The sequence below is a fragment of the Motacilla alba genome, chromosome 1A, assembly GCF_015832195.1.
Source record: "Motacilla alba alba isolate MOTALB_02 chromosome 1A, Motacilla_alba_V1.0_pri, whole genome shotgun sequence".
NCBI lineage: Eukaryota > Metazoa > Chordata > Aves > Passeriformes > Motacillidae > Motacilla > Motacilla alba.
Window position 1 is genome coordinate 40,622,268 of NC_052031.1, and position 25,771 is coordinate 40,648,038.

At 38.8% G+C, this 25,771-nt stretch overlaps 1 protein-coding gene across 1 annotated transcript; it reads left to right on the plus strand.

The window, feature by feature from the left end:
* The first annotated feature begins 902 nt into the window (after positions 1 to 902).
* On the plus strand, positions 903 to 20,749 carry ALX1 (ALX homeobox 1). The gene is made up of 6 exons (XM_038154386.1): positions 903 to 1,019; positions 2,005 to 2,128; positions 2,631 to 2,903; positions 5,135 to 5,439; positions 9,007 to 9,135; positions 20,126 to 20,749. Exons 3-6 carry the CDS (start codon positions 2,672 to 2,674, stop codon positions 20,444 to 20,446), a joined length of 987 nt encoding a protein of 328 aa, XP_038010314.1. The 5' UTR covers positions 903 to 1,019; positions 2,005 to 2,128; positions 2,631 to 2,671; the 3' UTR covers positions 20,447 to 20,749.
* The last annotated feature ends 5,022 nt before the right edge of the window (positions 20,750 to 25,771 follow it).

Sequence of the window (25,771 nt, forward strand, 5' to 3'; positions counted from 1 at the left end):
CTGCGGGGAAGATGCTGCAGGAGGGTCGTGTTTTCTCAGAGGAGCGGGGGTGAAGAGCACAGAGGACGTCGCAGCCCGTCCCCATCTCCATCCCCAGATGAAGCCGGCGCTTCCACGGCCCCGCGGGTCAGCCGCCGCCGCCGCCGGGGTGGCCCTATCCTCTCGGGAAGGAAGGGGTGGAAGGGCTGCCGGGGTGCGGAGCAGCTCGGTGGGGAGCGAGGGCTGCCGCCGCCGAGGCGGCTCCTCGCCGCCAGCGGGACACGCGCATCCCCGCGGAGACAACCAGCCTAGAAAGAGCCCCGCTGCTGCTGGCAGCTCTTGGGGGGTTTGCGTTCATGGGAGATGCTCCTTGTCCTCGGCTTTCCTGGAGTTTAATAGCTGTCTTTAAAGAGGGACATTTATTGGGATAAAAGTCGATTGCAGTCTGCAAAAAACTTTGCATGTGTCTTTCATTTAAAAGACATCCAGCGCTCCATTTTTTCTCTCTCCCTCTCCCTCTCTCTCCCTCTCTCTGTCTCTCTTCCCTCCCTGCTCCCCCCTCCCCTTTTTTTCCCCCCTTCCCCAAGGCATTTAGTGCTTTTAAGGCACAGTGATAAACACGCTGCCGAAGTGCCAGCACACGGAGATGCGGGGGCAGGGAGAGGATCCGGAGGGTCCGGAGCAGGCGCTGTTCCAGAAGGTGCAAGGAGGAAACGTGTCGTTTTTCATGAGAAATCCGGGGACGGGAGCTGCCCTTGGCGCGGCCCCTGGGGCAGGCTCCAGCCTCTCTGCCGGGCAGGCGGCGAGCCGGCCTCCGCCGCACCTGGCCGCTCCCCGCGGGCGCCGCTCGTCCTCCGCGCTCTTCAGTTCCTCTTCTCCCGGGTCTTACGGAAACCGCTTCCACTTCTCCCTCCCCGCCAAAGCGACACCCTCACGCCACAAAAACAACCGTCCCACCCCAAGTCCCCGAGCACCACCTCTGCGCTCTGTCGCGACGGGGCTCCGCGCCCCACGCAGCCCCAGCTCGGTGATGGCGGCAGGTAACGCTGGGAACTGGGACAGAGGGGTGGGGGTGGCCCGGTCCTGACAGATAACAGGGAGGCAGATTGTGCGTGTGGCGGATGGTGCCCACAGCTGCTCGACAGTGGTAGTTGAAAGAAACATCCCCCTACCCCTTTCTCCGGGAAAATACCAAGTTAGAGACCAGCTGAAGAAGGAAGGGAAGTTGCCTGCCGGGAAGTATGCTGGACCCGAACTGGCCTTCCCTTCACCTTTGACTGGGTTCACAGGAAAGGTCTCTAAGCTGCTCCACAGCCCCGGCCGGCCAGTGTTGCACCGGTACTTCAGGCGCTCATTAAAGCCTCGCTTCTTCTGCCCTCCCCGCCCCAGCGGGGGAAGGGCCCGCCGAATTGGGTTCTAAAACAGCCTCAGTAGAAAGGACAAGCGCGGGCCCACGATGCTGAAATCCCCATCTGAAGCGATTGCAATCTCGGGTTTGCTTTACTTCACAGAGCACTCCTTTTACGAGGAAGCGCGGAAGATCTTTTCCGTAATTCGTGCCTCTTCGAAATAGTCCACTATCTCTCTCGCCTGTGTTTTAAATCTTATCAATGTGCGAAAAGACCAAGGAATTCAACACTTCAAAGCTCACACATTGGGTGGAAACCACCCGCTTTCCCAATATCCATAGGAATGCATGCATATATGGCTCATTTCGTTTTCTTTTTATCACCTAAGACTTTATTAAATACTTTCATTTAGAAACAATATTGTTTTTAATGATCATCTTTCAAGAGATTTAAAACAAAAGTCCGTATTAACCACTTCGCACAGACACTCACACACCCCCAACCTTAAACACACATACAGAGACAGACTGGCTGAGATCTGTTTCATAGCTGACAAATTCTCTTTTAGGCCAGTTTTCTGATGTAAGAGAGATCTAGTTTTAGGTTTCGCTGGTTTACATTCCCTCTACACAAACAACTGCCTACATGCAACATTTCTTTCTCTGTTTAACTCTAGGACAAAATTTCTGAGCTGTTTAATAAAGAAGGAACACCGGTTCTTAATTTTACAGCTTCAGAGAACAGGACTGCAGCTACCGACGTATCAGTCAAATCGATTAAAGAAGATCCTTTACTTAAGGGTATGTGCCCCTGAAATTACCTCACTCTAAGCCTCTCAGGGACCTGGGGGGAGAGGGAGGGAAGCGAGGGATTACTCTTTCCAAGATCCCTGGAGAAATGAGAATAGGTTGCAGAGGGGAAATGTCCTTTTTTATTTGTCCTCCCTCCCTCCCTCCTTCCCTCCCCTTCCCCCCTCACCCTCCCCAAATGCTTGTGTGTGTCTGTCTGAAACAGATCTGTCTGTGGAAAATGGGCCTGGAACTCCCTCCTGTGTTGGGATTAGGTCTTGGGGGACCTGGGGTGGAGTTAGACTGCTTGCTTATTTTCATATTCATTAGAAATGGGAGGTTGCACAAGAAGTCCTGCTGAGCTTCAAGATATAAGAGCAACTTCGGGTTCCTCTTTCAAGACAAGACAAATCAAAGGCTCAGAGGCAAAACAGCTCTCTGAGCGCTGAACGCCTCTTCCTCCCTCCCTCCTTCCTTCCCTCCCATCCACTCACTCTCCCTCCCTTGCTCACAGTCCAGCCTCTGTCTAGGGAAGAGGCTCTCAAGCAGCCTTAGATGATTATGGATTTTCTGAGCGAGAAGTTTGCCCTGAAGAGCCAGCCGAGCAAGAACAGTGACTTTTATATGGGAGCAGGAGGCAGTTTGGAGCACGTTATGGAAACTTTGGACAATGAGTCCTTTTATAGCAAAACGTCAGGCAGCAAATGCGTACAGGCCTTCAACCCTCTGCAAAGAGCTGAGCATCATGTGAGGCTGGAGAGGACATCACCCTGCCAGGACAGCAACGGTGAGTCGTCATCCCAGGGTTATTCCCCCTCCTGCAGATGTACTGGGGAGGGCAGGGATTCTCCCGCCCAGGGAGACCAAAGGCAGCTGTGCAGCCTTGGGATGTGGGCATGCGAGGGGCTGTCAGGTCGTAGTAAAAGAACAATAACAGCAACAATACTACTTTTATAATACTACTATCGCTACTATTAAAAAAAAAACAAAACTAAAAAACAAACAAAACCAAAATCCGGGAGAAGGCAAACGCCTACTTTGAAGAGCTCTTTTCCTTTCAGTGTAGCTTTTCAGCTACTGCCTTCCCCACCGACCCCGGCCCGGGTCTGCCGGCTGGCCGAGAGCACAGCTCCGGGCACGCCGGCACAGCCCGCCCGTCCCGGGGCAGCCCGCCCGCGGGACCGACGGGCCGGCGGGTCCCGGAGGGTGCTGTAGGACACGGCCGCTCCCTGGTACCTTCGGGCACACCCTGGCCACCCCCAGCATCCCCCTGACCGGCCTCTGGTCGCCCTCCGGCCGCTCCCCGGGCACTCCCGCCCCCGCTGCGAGCCGCGGCGTTTTCTCCCAGCAAACTCCCGGGAAAAGCATCGCAGGCGCGTCGGCGTCGGCGGAGCCCGGACACGGCCGGCTCTCCGCTGCCGATCCAGGCAGGGAACGGAAGGCAGCTTGGTCATCTCTGCTTCCTTCAAATATCGTCCTGCGACGGTAGCGGGGTTCTCTGCAGTGGTACCAATTGATGCGTGAAGGTGATTTTTCCGAAAACCCCGTCGGTCATCCAAAGAATAGTGTTAAACATTTTATTAAGTATTAACATTTTCTAGCTTATAAGCAAGGAGAATGAGGAATATTTTCTTCTAAAAACATTCAAAATCTTCCTCATTATTCCAACATGATGAAAATAGCTATAGGAAAAAATTAAAAAACTAATTTCCTAGAAAAATTGGAAAACATGGTTAAGATCAGCTGCAGTAAGACTAACTATGTGATATGCTTTTTGACTTCATATAGTCATTGAAGTATATGTATATATTTTTGAGAAAGTTCTTTTATTTGTACCAAAAAAGGTAGGAAATTGATAGATTTCTTCAAGTGTAATTAAAAAAAAACCTATAGGAAATTGATTTATACATTGAAATTTTTCTTAATTAGCTAATTTATTGTGTGCCTCGAGGGCTTTAGGGCATTTCCTATCTATGTATGTGTTGATGGTAAGTATCTGAAAATTGTGTTTCATTGCAATCAGCTCGAATTGAAAGAAAAGAAATTACTGAGAACCTGAGAAAATCTCAAAGCAAGCTTACTACGTTACACAGCATGGTTGTAAGTTTTAATTTCTACAGAGTTTGAATCTTTTTTCCACCTTTTTCTAAGGAAAAAAAAGGTTTTTTTGAATTCTTTAACTGGTCTCATTACTTTTCCAGTGATGTGTGATAAGTAAAAATGTTGAAAAGTAGGAAACATTTTCATTTCTTATTAAGAAGCTACTGTGGAATATTTCTTATCTCAACCACTCAAGTTTACCTAAAGACAAATAGTTCCTGCAATCCTTTTACAAATTATATAAAAGTATCTCTTTTAATGAGTTAACATTTTGCAAAAATGCCCTGTATTCCCTGTATTTTATATACCATAAAAAACCTCATTGGAAACAATTCCACTTCACAAATGCAAAAGAAGGTATATGAGATTTATTGAATTTTAAAAGTGAATTTAATTTTTAGTTTCATTTGCTTCTTGATTTGTCAGTTTACAACTATTAAGTTCACTTTACTGTTAGTTTGTATTTTCATAGAAATAGAGTTTTTTTTACATTTACTTCCAAGTTTAACAGCACATTTGTAAATAGCTTTGTGTCTCTTTTATGAAAATCTGTTTTGGGCTAAGATTCCTTATCTGTACAACTCTAGCTGAGGCTGATTTCATGCATTGTTAACTACTTTAGCAGCAGTAGTGCTAGGGTGAAATTATCCAAGTCTCTTGCACAGTCTCCTTACTCTGTAAGTTTTCAGATTATATTTTCAGATATCGTTCTTGGTTATAATTCAGTGTGATTTAGCACTTTTATTCTATCTGTAGTTAAAATTACAAATTCCTCTTCAATGACCTCATAAAGAAATAACACTGCCACGATGGAATTTGGTTCCTTGTGAAACTGTTTTATATGAACTCCTGAATCTAGACACCTCTCCTTCCCCCTTGATCATTCATTAACCAGCTGTTAACCCATCTTGTATACAGTGAACTATGGGATTACTAAGGTGGAAGGACAGCCTCTTCACACAGAGCTGAGCAGGCCCATGGACAATTGCAACAGTCTCAGGATGTCTCCAGTGAAAGGGCTGCAGGAGAAGGGGGACCTGGATGAACTTGGTGATAAGTGTGACAGCAATGTCTCCAGCAGTAAGAAGAGGAGACACAGAACAACTTTCACCAGTTTGCAGCTGGAGGAACTGGAGAAAGTATTCCAGAAAACTCACTACCCCGATGTCTATGTAAGAGAGCAGCTAGCTCTGAGAACAGAGCTCACTGAGGCCAGAGTCCAGGTAGGAACCAGATTTCAGCCTTTCTATGACAAATTGTGCGTTGTAGGAATGAGTAAACTATACTCTTGGGGATTGTACAAAACTCCATAAAGCTAAAGTAAACAGCTCGTTTTGCCTCATTTCTTTATGGACATGAGCTGTTATGCTGTAGTGCTAAAATAACTTGTTATTTTTTTTAAATAGCTTGTGTTGCAGTTCTGAACACTTGTTTAAAGGATGAGAAAACAACATCAATAGTAAAACTGTCTTGATCTCTTGTAGAATTCCAGGCAGTGAGAACATAAATTGTTACGTGTAAAGATCCCACTAAATACTTGTTGCATGTAGTTCAGACTGATGACAATCCAGAACTCAGATGCAGAGGATTCTGTGTGTGTCATGGCATGAAAATTAAAGTCTAAAAAGTACCCAAATGCCTTGTTTCTATCCAAAGACTGTGCTGTGAAACTGTGCATACATAAATGTGTATAAGTACATATATATCTATATGCCTATTTTTACATAGATATGTGTGTGTGTGTTTTGTGCCTGTATAAAACAAGGACATAATCTATTCATTTTTTCTGTATGGAATGATCTTAGAAATCACAAAATTAGGAGGTACAATTTATGGTTTTTAAACTTTCATAACTTATTGATAATGTTATTCTAGTTTTTTTAGCAAAACATACTGGTGAGCACTTAGTACATTATTTGAATATTGTAACTGCGTACAAATGTGATTCATTCAGTATATGCTCATATGGTAATCTCAATAATATTTGTGGTTTTTGATGTGAAATGGTGAGAAATGAAGCTAAATATCCAGGAAACACAGCCTTTCCCTTGTTTAGAGGTCTTCTGTAAGAAAAGGGTGTGAACCTTTTTCAAGTTTATCTTCATTTTAGATATCTTTCCGGATCTGGTAATAATCATTATTTCAATTTAGAGAATAACTATTGTTTCTTATAGACTGGGATTAATTTTTTTAATTTAGTGACTTGAGTATGATAACAACTTCACAACTTGTAATTAAACACATACTCACACATGCATGTATAGAAATAGACATCAGTGCACATGCATACAAACTGAAATTAAATCAGAAACACTTTCAGAAAAATTCAGCTAATTAATTTTATAGAGAAGTGTTCTTTTCATGTCTATTCAAGCAGGCATCACATTTGCCATTGTCATCAGAAAACAGAGTCCAAAACTGTGTGTTCAGTTACTTCGATGTGATATCAGCAATGCCGATGGAATTTGGTTCAGTGGCTTTTAACTCTTTAGGATCTGCGCAATTCCTCTCCTGAATTTGGTACAGCTTTCCAAGTATGACTTCCATTCATCGGGATTTAGTCTTGACTTACAAAAAAGAAGGTAGCATAATGTTAAAACACTGTTCTAACAAATGTATAATTCTGGAATATGGAGAACTACTTCAAGAACAAATTAATAGCGAGAATAGGGAGGGCAAAATTGAACGAAAGTGTGTCATCTGACTTTCATCACATTTTTTTTCTAAGATTTAGAGGTTTCACACAGTAAGAGTATTAAAAAGGGGACAGTAAATGAAAAAATATGTCTATATCAGATTTTCACAGAGTATTTATTTCTATTTTATTTAAACATGTTCTTACCTTTTTTAGAAGATAACTGATCTTTGCATTCTCATATGCTAAATATGGAAGGACATGTTGATCATTTCTATCCAGAGTAGTAAGAATATTCCATCACAAGATTAAGCAATTTGCAAGGTCTTACGTCATTAAAGACAAGCATCTGGCAATTCAAGGATAACAAGCAGCAGATTTCTACATTGCTTTGTGGAGGCAAATGGTTACTTTATCTCTGCCAAGAGTAAGTTTCTAGTAAAGTGGTGTAAACAGAAACATTTTGGGGGATTGTCAAAGGAAAAAAAAAAGTGCTTTTTCTCATTTACTTCTATGAATTCAAGCAAATTGTTTGATTTAGTGTAGCAGAGTGATCAGCTGGATACCTTACCCACAGTTCCCTTCACCACCATTTCATCAACATCCAATTTAATATTTGTCCTGCACACATGCAGAGAGAGCCAACCTGAACCTAATTTATCTAAGTTATTCTCTTTCCTGCTGCATGTCAGTCCAGTAATTGGTACTCATTTTAAGAAGATTTTCAAGGTCTTTTTCCAAGGAAAGGACTTCATGACTAAATTTCCTTATCGCATCCTTGATGTGGAGACAGGAGACTTTTTTTGCTTTCTCTTTTCTTTTTCCTGAACCTCAAGCATAATAAACAACACAAATTTACCACCAAGGTTCCTAACAATATATACTCAGGAGTTGTATGCATGAGCCTTGCTTTGATTGCTGAATCTTTTAAAATGTAATAGATTTGCCACTAGTCCTTGGGAATCAAAATGAGCAAAATTATGCCCTGGTTGCTTAAGCAGTATCAAAAGACAGTTGAGTTCTTCAAAGATCAATGCAAGAATGGAATTATAAGCCAAACAGTGTTATTTTAAATATATGGAATCAGAAAATATCCCTCAAAATACAGGAAGTATCTATTAAAAAAAACCACCATTCATGTATGTATATATCCAAATGAATTAATGATCAATTTAGCAGGATGACTAACCAATGCCATCGTTTCCTTTAAAAAATAATGATTCAGTTAAAAGTGTGACTTTAAAAAGTCTCAATAGCTTGCTTACACCAGCACAACAATGATTAGTTGGATATTACTCTTATAGTGTTACTTTTCTTAGGAATCCCCTTTATTCATCAGGATAATTCCTAACCAGTCCAAACAAAACTGTCTGAAAGACAAGAATCAATTATTAAAACCATGGGACAATGACACTTATCAGTAACAGAAATTGTCAGAAAGTAACAGAAAGAAATTATCATATAATGGGTTTTTGACATAGTACTTGACACTCAAAATATTACAGAACAGACCAAGGAGTATAAACAAATTTAAGCATAAAATCTAAATTATTCCATAGTTGAAAGTGCAATTCTTTTGTCTTCGATTGTAAGAAACAGATATCACCTAACACCAAAGTGAAAAAAAATTCACAATAGTTCAAAAACTGTCTGTGACATGGTGAATTTTTATTATCTTCCTGGCCTTTTAGCTAGCATTCCTTATGGGAACATTTCCTGCTGTCCTTATGCCAATTTTTCTTGCCTTTTTATTACTGCACTTGATAAAGATTATGAACACCTCTCTAGGAGGCAGATTACGGGTAGTCATAGCAAGTAAGCGGGCATGGGAATTTAGGAGAATGTTTCTTTACTTGCTACAGAGTGCTCTTTCTCAGGCTGTCTTTTTTTTTTTTCTTTTTTTTTTTGGTTTTTTTTGTTTGTTTGTAGTGAGATAATATAAATGAAACAGTATGTATGTTTAAAATAGCCAGCAATAAGTTAAGCAGGTGTGATATTTACAAAATTGAAACAGTGAAAAATTAATTTTCAGGTGGATAACTTCTCTTTTTTAGATAAACAAAAAATTTCAAAGCCACTGTCCAAAATCTGTTATTTTCCTAAACCCCTTTGCACAGGGTTGTTGTATCAATGACTCTTTCCTTGTATACTCTAGGTTTGGTTCCAGAATCGAAGAGCAAAATGGAGAAAAAGAGAGCGCTATGGTCAGATCCAGCAAGCCAAGAGCCACTTTGCTGCCACCTATGATATATCTGTTCTTCCAAGGACTGACAGCTACCCTCAGGTATGGTAAAGACCAAGCAGTACTTTGGTTCTACATTTAGCAGCCCTCCTAATAACTCTGGTTTTGCATACTTTGCTAAGATGAAGTATAAACTATCCGATCTCTAGGCAGATTCCTTTTGATGTGTTAAACATGCAGCATTTCCTTATAGACCTCAACAGACCATTAAATACAGCAAGTGAGGTACTGGCATGAAATCGTAATATAGCCATGCAGAATCAGAACTGAATGTATATCACTTGGGGACAGTGGCAGAGGGACAGGCCAGCTCTCTCAGACCATTATAGTTGGTTGAATTTGGTTTTTTTTCTGTCTTTTTCAGTTCCCTATTAGTAAATAATAAGGTATACTGCATAATGAAGTAGTAATCTTCTGTCTCTGTTCTCCAGTCCTTTGGTTTACTGCTTTGCCTCACTCTCTGCTTTTGTCTCCTTGCTTGTTCTAGCACATTGAATATCTTTATTTTAGAGCCATTTTTTCCCCATGTCTCTGGCTTCACATTGCTTTTGCCACATAACTAATCAAAAAAAGCACCATGCAAAGCAAAAAATCTTGTGTGGTTCCCTTCCACTACTGGTGTTTTGGTGCTGTTCAGCTTCATTAGGTAGTGGGGGCTCTGCCGACCTTAAGAAAATACTCATTCTATGTGAGCTTGCTTTGGTCATGCTCTAAATTGACTGAATTAAGAGTTCCTCAGGGTCAGGGAAGAGTGGCTGGAAGTTGATGCAGCAGAGAAGGGCCTGTGGGTGCTGGTTGACAGCAGCTGAACATGAAGCCAGCATGTGGCCAGGTGACCAAGAAGCCAAATGGCATCCTGGCCTGTAGCACAGGACCAGGGCAGTGATTGTCCCCCTGTGCTTGGCAGTGGTGAGGCCACACTTCAAATCCTGTGTCCTGTTTTGGGCCCCTATACTAAGAGAAAGACATTGAGGAGCTAGAGAATGTTTAGAGAATGGCAGTGGAGCTGGGGAGGGGTCTGGAGCACAAGTCCTGTGAGGAGCAGCTGAGGGAATTGGGCTTCTTTGCCTGGAGAAAAGGAGGTGCAGGAGAGACCTTATCACTCTCTACAACTGCATGAAAGGAGATTGTAGCAAGATGAGCCTTGGTCTCTTCTCCCAGGGAACAAGTGAGAGGTTAAGAGGACATGACCTCAAGCTGAGCTGGGGGAGGTTCAGGTCAGACATCAGGAAGAATTTTTCCACTGAAATGGTGGTAAGCGTTGGAGTGGTGGAGTCACCATCCCTGAAGTGTTCAAGAATCGACTGGAAATGTCAATTAGTGCCATGCTTTTGTTGGCCTGGCAGTGTTTGGTGAAATGTTTGACCTGATGATCTTGGAGATTTTTTCCAACCTTAGTGATTCTATAAATGTGATTAGCTATGAACCAGGGGTCTTTGGCTCATGTGTCATCTACTCAGTTTAACATGCTTTGCCTCTGAAGAAGTTACATATTACTAGGTTTGGTGCCTGGGCCAGAGCTGCCCTGTACTCCAGCAGCTCTGCATCGACACAACCATTTCAGCTGTGGTGGCACTTGTAACTTGTCTGGTTTTATTTTCAAATGTAGCAGGGCAATAACCTAAATTGCTTTAGCAACCACTGCATGACTCTGTGTTTAGGTAGGTGGACACAGTCTTAGGTAGCCCCAGGTGGATCCACAAAGCCATAGATTTGCATTCTCTCACAGATCTCATTCAAGGTGGTCAGCTCTCATTTCAGGATCTTTCTGACTTACCTATAGCATCACAGCAAGGGATACAAGGAACAGTGTTGAAGCTTTGGGATTTCTATACTAAATTTGTGTCTGCCAGCTGATCTTGTATTTTTAGTAGGATTCCATCTACACATTTTCCTAAATGACCAAATTTCATTGGTATAAGATAATGGAATAATATAAGTCATTGTTAAGAATTTAAAATTATTGTCCTAAAATTAATGTTTTTCAATAATCCCACATTTTTAAATTATATGATAATATGAACTATGAAATTCTAATCCAATAAAATATCTACTCTGTACTTTCAGATTGTTAAAAAGATTAATTCTCTGCATTTCTGTTTATATTTTTGTAAAAAATATCTGCTAGACAGATGACACAACTAAGCTTCAGCTTGCCAAATATTTCCATCACTGATTAATAGATTCTTAAAAACAGAAGATTGAAATGCAAATGCTGGTCCTATCATCTTAGATCAAGCATCTCTAGGGTGTAGAAATACAAAATGTGTACTCATTCACAAGCACAAATGCCACGTGCTCACCTACAAGCACAGACTAGCAGACTGCAGGTGATCAGAGAGGCACAAATGTGTAACCAGGTCTCATCACCCACATGAGAATGCTGCGTTGTGCTGTTCTGTACTTCAAGAACAGGAGCAAGGAGCTGAATGAAGGTGTGAGTGTACTTTGGCTATTTCAGCTGATGGCTTGCATGCATAGCTTGGCTACATGATAAAAACAAGGTAGCCCTCTCCTTAGAGAAAAAATTGGCTACTTTTCTGTATATGAGTGGGTATCCAGGAAATTATCACAGAACATTTAATAAAAATTCATATTCTTGCTAACCTGGTGGTAAATCTTCATAGTTTTCACATTCTGAAATTCTGTTCTTCAGTAAAATCACATCTCTATCATACATATACCATTTCCAGTGAGAATGACTGAGACAATGAAAATCTGTTTTAAAAACACAACATGCAACTACCATCACTGCATTCAAATCTTTTGAACTAGATGTCCATTATTAAGTGCTTCGCTTATGGAAAATAAATATACACCTTCTGACTTGCTATAAATTCATCAATCTACCTCACAACTCAGGCAGAAAAGGTATATAAAATGGTTAATTTTAATGTTATAAATTGATTTCCCCAACAATTCCTTTATTTTGTTGTAGTTAATGTAAGAGAAGAAAACAAATATCCTTTTTTCCTTTACTTTTATTCCCATATCACCACCACCACAGGCACTTCTCTGGTGACAATGAACTAAGCAAATATTAGACAAGATTTGTCATACTTTTAAATAAATAATTTTTAAATGTACTTTTAAATAAGTAAATTTTTTCTTGTGGATTGTGGAACACAGACCACTAGAGTTTATTTAAGAAACAACATGGAGAAAAACAGACTCCCTCTTGCTGGAAGAAAATATAGGTTGCATGTTGAAAAAGGATGAAATCAAGCTGAGAATTTTACAGTTTTATGGCAGAAAGAACAGGAACAAATATGAATTTCTGGTGTGCATTATAAGGATTTGCAGCCTGCAGATTTTCTGTTTTGAGTCCAACCATGGATATAACACATCTCGGTTGCATTCCAGCAGAAGCATCAGTCTCTTGCAGTCAACAGAGGGTGTCGTGGAGACTTCTGCTTAGTCTCTTCACCAATTATCTTCATGGAATACAAATTAAGAACATAATACTGCTGTGCATTTTGTGACTTCATAAACCTGAAAGGTTTCTCCTGTGAGAAAATGAATCTTTCAACTCATTTCAGACAGAAGGTTGGCTCTGAACCACAGAAAGGTTGGAAGTGATCTCTGAAGGTGATCTGGTCCAACACCTTTCTCTATAATCCAGTCTAATTTTCCTATTAAACTCCACATCTTTATCTTCACAATAATAACAATTTAGATTTTTTGGTAGATCATAATTCTTTACTTTGCTCTTTCAGTCTCATTTTAGTTATTTTTACAGTATATTGACTTTAGATTTTTTGTTTGGATTTTTTTAGTTGCTTGTTTGAGAAATTGAATATCTCCTAAACTGGCCAAATTCTACATGCATATATCTTTCATTAATTATACTATCAAAACCTGGGTTACAGAGAAGGGCAGTTTGTACAAAATTCTAGAAAAATCATCTGTGATTCAGATTTTTTTTGAAAGCTCTGACAACATTATGCTGAAAATCAGATTTTTCTAGGAAAGTTTTATGGACAGTGATTTTTATTAATTTTAGTAACAGTTTTCGGTTTCACTACTTTCAGTGTTTGAACTTCAATGTTTTCTGGCAGATACAACACATTGTGGTCTAAGTCATCTTAAGGGCACTCAGGAAAACACATGTCATAGACATTTTTAGCTTAACTGGCAATATGCTACTGATGATATGAAAGTGAAGATGGAACATCTTAACATCAGTGGGGAAATGAATGCAGATTTTCTCTTCATGGAGAAGGGAAGTTTATTTCATTTCCTCAGAGTGAATGTTAGAAAAAAAGCCATAGTTAATTTGGTCACTTAAATACAGTGTAGAGTGTTATTAAATATATCTCAGGATGTCTGAGACACTGTTGAAGATAAGTATTAGACATTTGTGTTTAGGAAACTGAACCAAAGGGACTTTTATGCCAGACATGGATTCCCTTTACAGCTGTCAAAAATCTGATCAATTAAAATTTTTATTCCTAAAACATAAGGTGTAAAATAGGTAAGATGATCTGTCAACATTTTGTTATTCCGATACCTGGTTCAGCTGCAGTCATTTTCAGTCATCTACACAGATGTATAAATATGTTGGAAGAGGAACAATAAAAAAGCCTCTTTAGCTTTTTTCTTCTCTTACCTTATTGGTCTTTGTTTGACTCCCTCTGCCACCCTATGCTAGTGGGAAGGCTCCTGTTACAAAGGTACTTGGTCTCATCAGATTCAATGATTACCTATGAGAACTAACAAGAAAACCTGAGACAAAATTTCATTTTACCCCCCCCCCCCCCATTCACACGCACAAGAACCTATACTATTATCATTCAGACTCCCAGCTTTCCGTGTGAATCAAATTGTTAAATATGTTAACTTTATAAATAAGTGCATCAGTATGTAAATAAACATTAATTGTACCATTGAAAAGCAGATTAAAAGGTCAACATTTTTCTCTCATCTAGGCTCTTTCCTTTCTTTGCCTCTTTCCTCCTTACTTGTTCTTTAATCATGTTCATTTTTCTTCCAAGTTCTTTTAAAAGGATTAATTTTTGTCACACCACTCTACTTTTCCTCTTAATATTGCATGTAAAATGCTTGGGTATTTAAAAAAAATTCTTGAAAATGCAGGCAAGACTTGGATAGGATAGAATTTAATCTTTTGTTTCAATTGAAAAAGCCCAATCTAGTGCAGGTGGGAATCCTAAGACAACAAAAGCTTTTCAAAAGTATGGGAACAGGAATGATATAGAAATTATAGAAAGAAAGGAAAATGCTGAAATCTCATAAATAGAAGGAAGAGGCTGAAATTTGCATTCCATCCACCAGAATGATAAATCAAATTAATATGTTGAACTGCATGGCATCACATGATGTGTTGGCAGCCCAAGAGTGTAGAAGTGGTATCAGCATACATGTGTTAAGTACTAAGTCCTTGGATCATCATTATCATTTGCTCTAGCCTTAGTACATATGGCTAATCCTCATTAGCAATAATCAAAGTTACATGCTCCAATTAAATGTTCATATGGAATGTATTAGACACCACATGTTATATGACTTAAAATTTCTTTTAACTGTAGTAGACACATAAATGACAGTTAATCACAATAGTTCATTAAGGATATGGGTACACTGATTGAGCATGAGTAGATGTGGCAGACATCTCTGAGCGAGCTTCAAAGAAGTTTCTCACACACTCATGCTGTCTGGCTGTGACAGCGTGGAGCTTGGGCTGAGCCACCACCTGCATGGTGTGTGTCTCACTGCTTGTGTGCTCACTTGCCTTGCTGGGGCTGATCTTCCAACAAGAGTGGAGTGACGCTTCTAATCTTTCTGGGTGGTGTCTGTTCCACACAAAGTAGCTTATGCACTGCACTTTTATTTTTTCTTGGTAATAAACCACACTCTATGTGGTCCTTTTCATAGTCTCAACATTCAATTTGTTCCTCTGTGGGGTTTTTTTGTGAAGCATGTATTTTTTTAAGTGTGAGTGACTTCACTGAGGCTTAATTATATGGCAAATTCTTTTCTTTCTAAGATACACAAAATTTTTATTAGAATTTTTCAAAATATGAAATATTGTGTTTAACTCATCATAGAGTCAAAATATAATTAATCCATATTGTTAGTGGCCTCAAGATTGCAGTAGGGAGAATTTACAGTTTACAAAACATCCCATACAAGGATGAAAGCTTGATGATTTTTCAAATCCTACATTATTTTGAAGCTTAGCAAACTTGTTTAAGTGTGGAATCTAATAGTCAGATTTTTATTTTGTTCACCATGTGTAAGCCAAATGTAGACTGAAGGGGTCTATTGCATATTTTAAATCTGTATCGGTAAGCCTCTGACTACCATGTGCTAATTAGCATTTTATTTCTATCTGAAAATTGTGTGCTGCATCTCTCTCATACATGATTCCAATACAGTACAGGTGATCTTCGCATGTGCACTTGTCCAACAGCTTCTACAAAATGAAAAAATTAAATTAAAATTAAACACCGAGAAGGGTGTAAAAAATTAAATTAAACACCGAGAAGGGCTCTGTCTAGATATAAATGTAAAAATTCAGTGAGAATGGTGAAACATTGGGACAAATTTGCCACAGAAATTAATGAACCCCTGCAGCTGGCGTGACTCAAAACATGGCTGGATGTGGTTTGAGTAACCTTATCTAAATTCGAGAGTAGCTGCAAGCAAGGGTATAGAAAAATAATCCCAGAGGCTCTTTTCAGTTTAAATTATTCTGAGAATCTACAAGTTTAGGAAGTACAGGCAAATTTCTACCTGTATTTAGGATGTTCTAAAGAGGCACCGAGAAAAAAAAAAAAAGTGGAAATTTCCAGACCCAATGAGTTGTGGTGATGGACTAGGAATGACAAACAGATACTGGCTGTGAACTAGTAGTTTTGAGCAGTTTAACAGCTATTGCATTTAATCTCCTGAAAGTAGCTCCTTGTGCTAGCACAGATTTGATATTTTCTGGTAGTGCAAGAAGAGGGGTGACAAAAATTTAGCAAATCAGTCTGACATTCACATGTTTTCTATACTTACATAAATTCTTAACTCTTCATTTAGTGCAACTCTTGTTTTCCACAGAGGAAATGTGAAGTTTCTAATTACTAGAGTAATTATAATAACATTCAGCCCATATAACATTTATTATGTAATATAATAATATCTCTTGATATCTAGACATCTTAAAAGAGATAAGAATTTTGTTTCCCATGTGAAGCACTAAAACATGTGCACTCAAACAGATATGGTCTCTAGTCTGGATAGGCAGGCGGCTGAAATAACATGAGTCAAGAGTATGGTGATGGGAGAACGAAGCTAGGGAAGTGATAGCAGAACTCCCAAAAAAATCTGATATTTGAGTTTATGTGATTTCTCCAGGGGCTGCCTAAAAATGCTGAAGCTCAGGGAGCTTGAAAGTTTAACAGAAAAAAAGCAATGACACCAAGCAGGATGACCAATTACCTCAGCTCATTTTCCCCTGAAGTGTCTAACAGAAGGTCATGTGCCTAGGAAATTATATCATAACCATGTTAACAACCATAACTCTCCAGTTATGTTCTCGTCACAGCTATGAAATCCTATTTCTTTTTCTATCAGGAAGGGTGTGTGTGCATGTGTATGTGTGTATAAAACATACAGTAGGTAAATATATTGAAGGGCTCTGGTAATTTCATGGTAACCACAAAAGCAAAGCTCAAGTTGTTTGTGATGTTAACAGAAACCAGAGATGTGCTGTATGTATGGCCTCATTCACAGTCTCTGAATTGCCTTTTATATAGTTCATGGATCACACAAGATTTTAAGAGGAAAAATATTTTCTTTAAATTCATGTACATAATGTTGCTTTTCCTTCTAACATACCAGAAGAAGGTCTGATCATTTTGACTTATTGTGAAACATTACTGTATTTATTTTTAATACAGGAATACCTTCTGCACCTAAATTTCACTACAAGATATTTATGTTGTAAATCCTTGTGAAGAAATGAAAATTTAATACCAAATGTGAAGTCACTCAACCAACTAAAATGAATAGAAAATTGATATAACTGAAACATTGTTTTGGAAGGCATAACTGCCTCATGAGAGAAGATGTAAAGCTCTCCTAGAATCTTGTGGCGTTGCTGAAGTTAAGTTTATTAATTTGAATTCCTTTCTCTAAGGAAGAAACCTAGTGCACGCCTTTAAAAGTTTTAGAAATTATTAGCTTGTTCACATATTCCTTGAAAAAGACATTGGCATATTTTAGGATTTGCAGCTGAATTTTGTTTTCATTTACACCTGTGCAATCTCATTGAACCTAAATTGAAAGAGATTTATCTAGAATAAAAATATCAGGAAAATTGCTGGTACTAAGCTTAGTTTACTGCAAACCAAACTACTCAAAGTATGGAAAGAAAGAGTGATTTTGTGATTCCTCCAGACCACATCGGTTATTGGGCACTTTCTAACTGAGCCTTTGAACCTTTAAAAGATTTCCCATCATGACTCTATTAAAGGCAAACTTGTTCATGTTAGTATTTAAACTTTTTTTGAAAATTCCTCCTGTAATTATATCTGTGCTGCCTGGGTGACTGCATTTGGCGTAGTATTTCTTAGAAAGAAATATCAGTAAATCAGATAAATAAGACTTTGTTGCATGTAAGTTAGTTTTGGAGATGATGAGCTCCTTCAGAAATAGCTCGTGTATTAGACACTGCATAAGTTAACTAGTTTCTCCCTGGGGAAATTTGATTAGAATTCAAAACTGGCTAAGGTAGGTTAATCAAGGAGTAATAGGGCAGCTGGGAATCATGTCAAACTGTAGAGAGTCTCCCATGGGCTGATGTTTGAGTCTTCTGAAAAGTGATTATGAGAGGAGGCAACTGGGAAGTTCTGAAACTTTTTTTAGAATTCCTCATGTAGACGTCAGGAGGCCCACAAGAAGGAAAAATGTTCCATATCCTTCCTCAGTGACCTTACTTCCTCCATTGCCTCCCAGCAGCTCACCTAAAATATGCAGGAGCAGAAGCCTGGGGTGTGCCCAGATGTGTGGGTGTGCATGTAAAGTTACATCCATGTGTGTGTGTAACTATAACTGCATGCATGCACGTCTGTGTAAATAAGCTGAGCAGACCCAGAGTTTGGGGAGATGTGTTGCTACCATGATTTTTCCCCAGACTTTCAGAGGAAACCAAAATGGTGCATTTACTGGATTATATTTTTGCTGCTGGAATTCCCAAGGAGTCCAGATTAGTTTGTCAGCTCCTGATGACCTTGCTAATAGAACTGTTTAAAATATTAACTTTTAAAATAAGACTATTTCATCCTTCCTATCTGCACTAGATCTCAGCTAGAGGAGTTCAGCGAACCATAATTTATCGCTTTAGCTTGTTGGTGGTTTGGTATGTGCTGTTGCAAAGTGATAGGACAACGGGAGAAAACACTACTCATCAGCCTTTTCATTCTGTGTGTGCATATGTGCGTGTCTGTCATAATTCATTGCTTCCTCTGACCTCTACTTTGACAGAAAAAATCGCTCAGCTAGAGAGATAACCTTCATATCTTAAAGTCAAAATTCCTTTGTCTGTGGATTTGGAATGTGAATGTAGAATTAAGTTTGAAGTGGGAATTCACTTTTCAGTGTTAACTGAAGAGTAATTGAGTTACTCCAACATATCACAGAGAACAAAGACACGTGAGCTCAATCGCAGTGCATCAGGGCAAGGATACACTGAACAGACAACAGATTTTTAGAGTGAAGACAAATTTAGCAAAGGAAAACAAATAGGAAAGGATATAGTTACTGGCTGGCAAGCTCTGTATTTTGAACAGGGGCTAAGAATGTCTTGCCCGGTGATACTTATACATCAAAAAAATCAGCATTCAGGAAAGGTATATAGGTAAAAGCGGAGAAGACGTACAAAGCTGTATATTGTGTAATGGTGTGTGTAAGTGAGGAATGACCAAGGAAGTTTGAGTATGTCAGAAATTATACCATATGCAAGTAGTGCTTAGAAAGAGAGAGTAGAGAGTTAGGAAAAAGAGAAGGGCAGTTGCTGAGTTTGGAGCTTGATCAAATCAAAGTGAATAGAGCAGGATGAAAGACCGTGCAGTCTGAGATAACAATGAGAGCTGACTTATATTAAGTCTTAGAAACCTTCCTGTCTGTTCATCTAGTAACAAACAAGGGAAAAATACCTACCCATAAATAGCATCTATACATAGATGGTGGAAGGCCTGAGATTCGGAATGGAGCTTTAAGCAACTGCCAAGTATAGAAAGGATTATACATCAAAGCTTGAATATATGGTTGCTCCAGACATTGCTGGTAACCACAAAGTTTTTGTCCTAGTCTGTCATGCAATGTTTTCCGGGGATGCACAATGCAACTTGTTAAGGCTGAATACTGAAACAGAAATGCCCTCAAAGTATAGTTTCACATAAAATGTCATGAAAAGAAATTTTATGTCAAATCTATCTTTGAAACAAAATCAAGAAAAGGTCTTGACTGTTTTATCAGCAATTTCTGTGTTTCAGGGTTTCCTTTGTTTTAAAATAATTATGCAAGACTTCTCATTATTAAATTTTTCAAATAGTTGTTGGGCTTTATAGCTTGAGGAATCCAAATTGGTTTGTTTTGTTCACCCTTTTCCAACCATTACTGTGGGAATTCTAATGGGAAGAAGTAGTTATGTTGAAAATATCTATGATCTTGTACACTCTTTTGACACCTTTTCTCTGATGCCAGTGGTGTGTTTCCATTAATTTTATTGACTGGCTGGGCTGATGGCATCCTGAGGTTCAACACTAGACATATATATGGAGCCACAGGATAAATGGATGACAAAGTAAGGAACATGACTCATCAGCCCTTGCATTAAGTGAACGAATTTTTTCTGATGTGATGTCTTCACACTATTTTCTGACATGATTGCAGAGAACTTGTTAAATAATTTTTGCTTGTTTCGGAGGGGAACTCATTATATGTGAAGTAAAGCAAACCAAGCATTACAGAAAACAAAAGATGAACTATCTAAATTTAATTGTGTTCATTTTATATGTTCCAGATTCAGAACAATCTGTGGGCAGGGAATGCGGCCAGTGGTTCTGTGGTTACCTCCTGCATGCTGCCACGAGATACATCCTCCTGTATGACACCTTACTCCCATTCACCCCGGACAGATTCTGGCTACACAGGCTTTTCAAACCACCAGAATCAATTTAGCCACATGCCCCTCAATAATTTTTTCACTGACTCGTTGCTTTCTGGGGCAACCAATGGACATGCTTTTGAAACCAAGCCAGAGTTTGAAAGGAGGTCCTCCAGCATTGCAGTTCTACGGATGAAAGCCAAAGAGCATGCTGCCAATATTTCTTGGGCCATGTAATATAGCAGTATCGTCTCTCAATTTTTTTTTTTTAAAGCAAACTAAAACCATTTTTATTTCCCATATTTAAAGGGAACAACAATAAGCTGCTGTGTGTGGAATGCTAGAAATCACAATATACACGATGTCTGCTTTAAGAAATGCAATATAATATTTAACAATAAACCAAGAATAAACCAAATAGATTTACCATGCATCAAGCTCAACAAGCCCTCTTTGTTTTGCTTTTTATATATGTTTTGTTGTACCAGTTGATGAAATATGATTATAGAACCTGAAAAAAAAATAAAACTACTAAGCAAATGTGTCTACTCCATGGTTTTTAGCAGTCTTGTATAAAAAATTCGTGCTTTACAAATGAATATTTCATAAAGGAACAACTTGGTAAAGGAAAATAAATTTATTATACTGAACCCATGATGTAAATCTCTAAGCACACCATGCAAAAAAGGAAATATATGACCACTCATGTTGTAGGTAGAATTTGTAGACTAAGTTCTCTCAGCACTGCGCTGCTCCTCTAAGCCAGCTCTGCTGTTTTGCTAAATGCATGTTGACCTTGTTGAATTTATAACAATGAACAGCTAAAGTAATCAGAATAGAAGGTACTCTTTTATCTTATGGACCTGAGTGTATTTCTATTAAAGATAATGAGATTTTTTTTTGGTCACATATAACGTTAAAAGTAGGATCACAATGCTGAATACAGTTTTAAAAGATGTGCACAAATTATGTGCCAACTAGTACATTTAAATTAAATCTTAAAGGTTACAGATAGGGTGTCATGAAGCTTTGGTGACTAATAGACAGCATGGAATAGTACTACTACACTTTCAACAGAATTCAGATTAGGGAAAAACCCCAAACAACACAACACTGAGGTCTTAACTTCCAGTACAGTCCGTTTTACTGGGTTTTGCTACTCTATGTCAAATTGAAACAAAAAAGTCCAACAAGGCTTGTCAGTTTCAGTTTGTATCTGATCCTAAGATGATGTTAATGTCATTTTAGTTTTAATTACATTTTGTTGAAACTTTGCTTATATGCTTCCAGAGTGTAAGACTAGTTTGCTACTCTCAAAGTATATGGGAAAAATCTTTTTGATTGCAACGGCAGCAGGACTTGGCTCTCAGCTCCCAGCCTATCACAAAGGAATTAAAATGTCAGCAGACTTTCTGACATTTCTGGTGGAAAAAAAATAGAGGAGAAGAAAAATACTTTACATCTGGAGAATTGATATCTGCTTTGATTTACTTCTCCTCCCTTTCCCCTGTCACATTCCAAGCTCCTTCAGATGAGTGAAATGTCAGCCTCTTTGAAAGCAACAGTCAGTCTCTCAGGTTCATAAAGGCAAAGTAAATTAATTGAAATAAAGAAGGACTTGCATGGCTGTGATTAGAACAGGATACAACTCTCGGGGCACCCCCTGCTCATTCTTGCTTTTCTCTCTGGCCATTAGTTAGGAACAGAGGGCGCATGGGGGAAGAAGGGAAGATCGGGAAGCAGACTTCACCACAGCAACTGCAGAACTACCAGTACTCACATAAACAAACACACAGGAATCCCCAGATTTTCTCCTCTCCCACTCATGGGGGCTAAACTTGAAACAAAAGTAGGAGATGGACTCGTTCTATAGCCTTTCAAGGGAATAAACAAACTTGACGTTGAAATCATCAGGATCAACTAAAAATGGGATTTTTACAGCAGAGTCTTACACAGCTGAAAGGAAGGTTGTCCTATTTTCCACTAGTAATAAACTCAGATTTTAACACATACATATACTCCAATTTGTGGTTTCCTGATTTGATTCTCCTTCTAAAAATTAGCTTCTACTTTGGCCTGAGGAGCTGGAAAAGAGTATTCTGGCTAGAAGTTATCTTTTCCATTTTTTATGGTCTGTTTAGACAGCAGTAAAAGTAGGCTTATGTTTTAATGAAAAAAAAAAAGAATTTTATTGGTACAGGTAGAGGCTTTAGTTTTGTATAGACACTTTTGCAACATGCAGAAGGATGAAAATGCTGGAAATACAATGGATTTTTTAGCAAACTGTTTTCAGTTAATTTTTTTTTTGTTAAATTTTATTCAGATTCCACATAATTTTCTTTAAGGTAAAATATTTAGAACATGCCAAAGCAATTTCCAGAACTTCTTGTTAGGGTTTCATTAGTGGACAAAGAAGAGAAGAAAAAGTTTAGCTGGCAATCTCTGATCCATTTTTGTTGTTGCCTCTTTCAATTTACTTATTTATTTTCATATCAGAATTTGCTATTGTTTTCTTCTGAAATCCCCCCAAAATAATTTGTACAAGTTTTTTTATGTCAGGAGTAAAACGCAACAATTCCTAGGAATTTATTGCAATTGGGGATTTATTACAGAATAAATATCCATTTTCAAAATATTACAACAATTTTAGGTGCTTGAAGCTTCCAAAATCAAAGGGGAATATAAAAGACCATGTCGTCTTCCTGCTGATTTTAGTTAAGTGGAAGGGATGCAATTCTATTTAATTCTTCATCCTCAAATCTAGCAATGGAAATTTTTTACTTGTTGCCAACCTAACTTTATACATTAAATAAATAGGTATTCAGCCCCTCATTAAACCTGAGGTGTGATAAGTTGCAGGCCTGCATTAAGCTTGTCATGCTCTTGCATCAGCCTCGTCTCGAAGAATGAATGATAGCCTGTTGGTTGCAGCGTTTCATTTAGCTAATGAAAAAGTATCTTCGTGTTAGATGTCAAGTACTACAACAGGGTCACATTCTGCCAGTTTTATTTAGTAGTGCTTTACTCCGTGAGTAGTGGCATTGATGGGAGTGAGACTACTCACATAGGCCAAATTGTGAATCACTTGTAAATGTTTATTCACAATGGCCCCATTCATGCAAAAAAAAAAAAAAGCCTCCCAGCACAACATGAGTAATCGGCTCATAATCAGGCCCAGCTTAAGGTACTATTCAGCTCTACTAAGGATGGCAGGATCTGGCCCATGCTGGCTTAAGTCCAGACTCAGATTTTTCAACCAGGATGAGTAGCTCCTTATTCCACAAATAGTGCAAAGACACCCAACAGGGCTATTTGTAGTTTTCTCTTTTTCTAAGAACACTCTAGAAAAGAGGCATTTCAATATACGTAAATAATTTAAACAAGTTTCTATGAAAGGGATATGATTTTATTTTCTACTGGATTATACTCCCACATTTGACAGGGTTTGTGTTCTTGTGCTTTGATTTTATCCCTTAATGATTTCTTAAGCAACTAATCTTTTCACTGCTTCTTGAACATGTGGAAAATGCACTAAAAACACAAGGAGGTGATTTACATAGCCTTCCTGCCAAGCATGTTAACTAATGTTTGAGATATGTGATCATCATGCTATGCTGAGAAGTAAATTTATAGAACTTTTGGGAAAAGAGTCCTTATCCTGTTAAAAGAGAAAGTGAAAAATTGTTCTCATTATTGATGTTCTGTGTTTTCTCCTGTGATTGATTCATCAACATTTTGAAAATCTTAAGCCAGTGTTTTAAAAAATTTCTGAACAAATGTAACTTTACTTATGAAATGTAAATTTATTTATATTATGATTTTTACAGACTCGTAAGTGATGGGCAACGCTGCATTTAGCAGCTAAAGACAGCCTTCTTATGACCAAGATGGTCAGAAAAGTTTGACAAAAATTCTACCTACAGTTTAACAGTGTTACATACCATTGGAACATATCAACGAAAGCATCTTCTGTTGCTGAGAATAAGTTGAAATGAACTATATTTCTCATTTCACTTTTTTACTGTCATAATATTTTGTACAACAAAGTGTTGAAAAAATCCAGTTCAATATGTTAAAGGCATTTTATTTTGACTTTAAACTTTATGGTAAGGTCCTGAAGTATAAAATTTACCAAATGTAACCTATATTATCCATTTAATGAAATAGTTTAGCATGATAGAAGTAAATTATTTTGTTTTGCAAACAATAAAATATTACAGGCTTTTTTCCCAAAACTACGAAGGTTGTTTTATGGATAAATTTCTAATATCTGTGCTATTTCAAAATCAGAGTCAAGTCAGGCTGATCAGAGTTAGAATCCATTAAAACCAGTTATTTTTCTTAGGTTCAAAATATTTTCAGGAGAAGTTCTTTCTGTAAGAAGTATTTCTTCCCTGCAGTGGTTTAAGCTCAGCCAGCAGCCAAGCCCCACGCAGCTGCTCGCTCACTCCCACATCAGAGACACCGGGGAGAGAACCAGAAGGGTAAAAGCTGGAAAATTCGTGGATTGAGATAAAGACAGTTTAATAGGGAAAGCAAATGCCATGCACACAAGCAAAGCAAAACAAGGGAATAATTCACTTCTTTCCATGAGCAGCCAGGTATTCAGCCATCTCTGGGAGAGCAGGGCCCCATCACAGTAACAGTGACTTCAGGAGACAAAGGCCATCACTCCAAATATCCCCGCTTCTTGCCCCCACTTTATATACTGACCCTGATGCCATATTGTATGGTACATCTCTTTGGTCTGTTGGGGTTACTTCCCAAGCTCCCAGATATCCCAACCTCCATGCCAAGGTAGCAGTATGAAAAGCAGAAAACGCCTTGGCTCCATGTAAGTGCTGCTCAGTAGTAACAAAACCATCTCTATGTCATCAACTCTGTTCAAATCCAAAACACAGAGCCACAGCAGCCACTGTGAAGAAGGTTAAGTCTACCCCAGACAAAACCCAAAAATCCCCTCAGCACTTTCCTACCCAAATAATAAGTAGCTAACTCATTTCCAGAATACATACTTCTTATTCACCTGCAGTGATCTTTTTAGATTTGGCTGGCATTAGAATGATGAAGTAGTGTGCAGTGAATGGGAGTATGATGGCTGGGGAAAGAATAGCCTTCTGGGAAGAGCATCAGAATACAATGCTGGAATAAGGAGGAAACCTAAACCCAGTGAAAACCTCCCTTCCCTCTTTGCCTAAACCACTCCTCCTGAATCTCACCAGGACCTGGCAACATAAGGCTTGTTCTATTGCCACCTTTCCAGAATGGGTTTAAGGAGGAATATAAAGAATCAAGAGTAAGTCTTGAAGATGTAGTGTTGATAGGTGCATGCAGACAGTATGTACTGTCATTGGCAATAAATACACACAGTGAAATCAAGAGCAGTTTTATGGAGAAGCATCTCTAATCATGAATTTCAAGATTTTTTTTCTCTGCATTTTTGAAGCAACAGGAGGACAGAACATTAAAACAAAAGAACAGTGATGGCTGAAACAGTGAGTCCACAAAATTCCTGAAGCACAGCCATTCTCCTTTGCACCACACGCTTATGAAAACTGCTAT

Bases quoted from the DNA above. Each gene is read 5' to 3' on its own strand.
- ALX1 (XM_038154386.1), top strand. From the start codon at position 2,672: ATGATTATGGATTTTCTGAGCGAGAAGTTTGCCCTGAAGAGCCAGCCG. The intron at 5,440-9,006 runs GTAGGAACCAGA...TGTATACTCTAG, and splicing joins TCACTGAGGCCAGAGTCCAG to GTTTGGTTCCAGAATCGAAG. The intron at 9,136-20,125 runs GTATGGTAAAGA...TATATGTTCCAG, and splicing joins GGACTGACAGCTACCCTCAG to ATTCAGAACAATCTGTGGGC.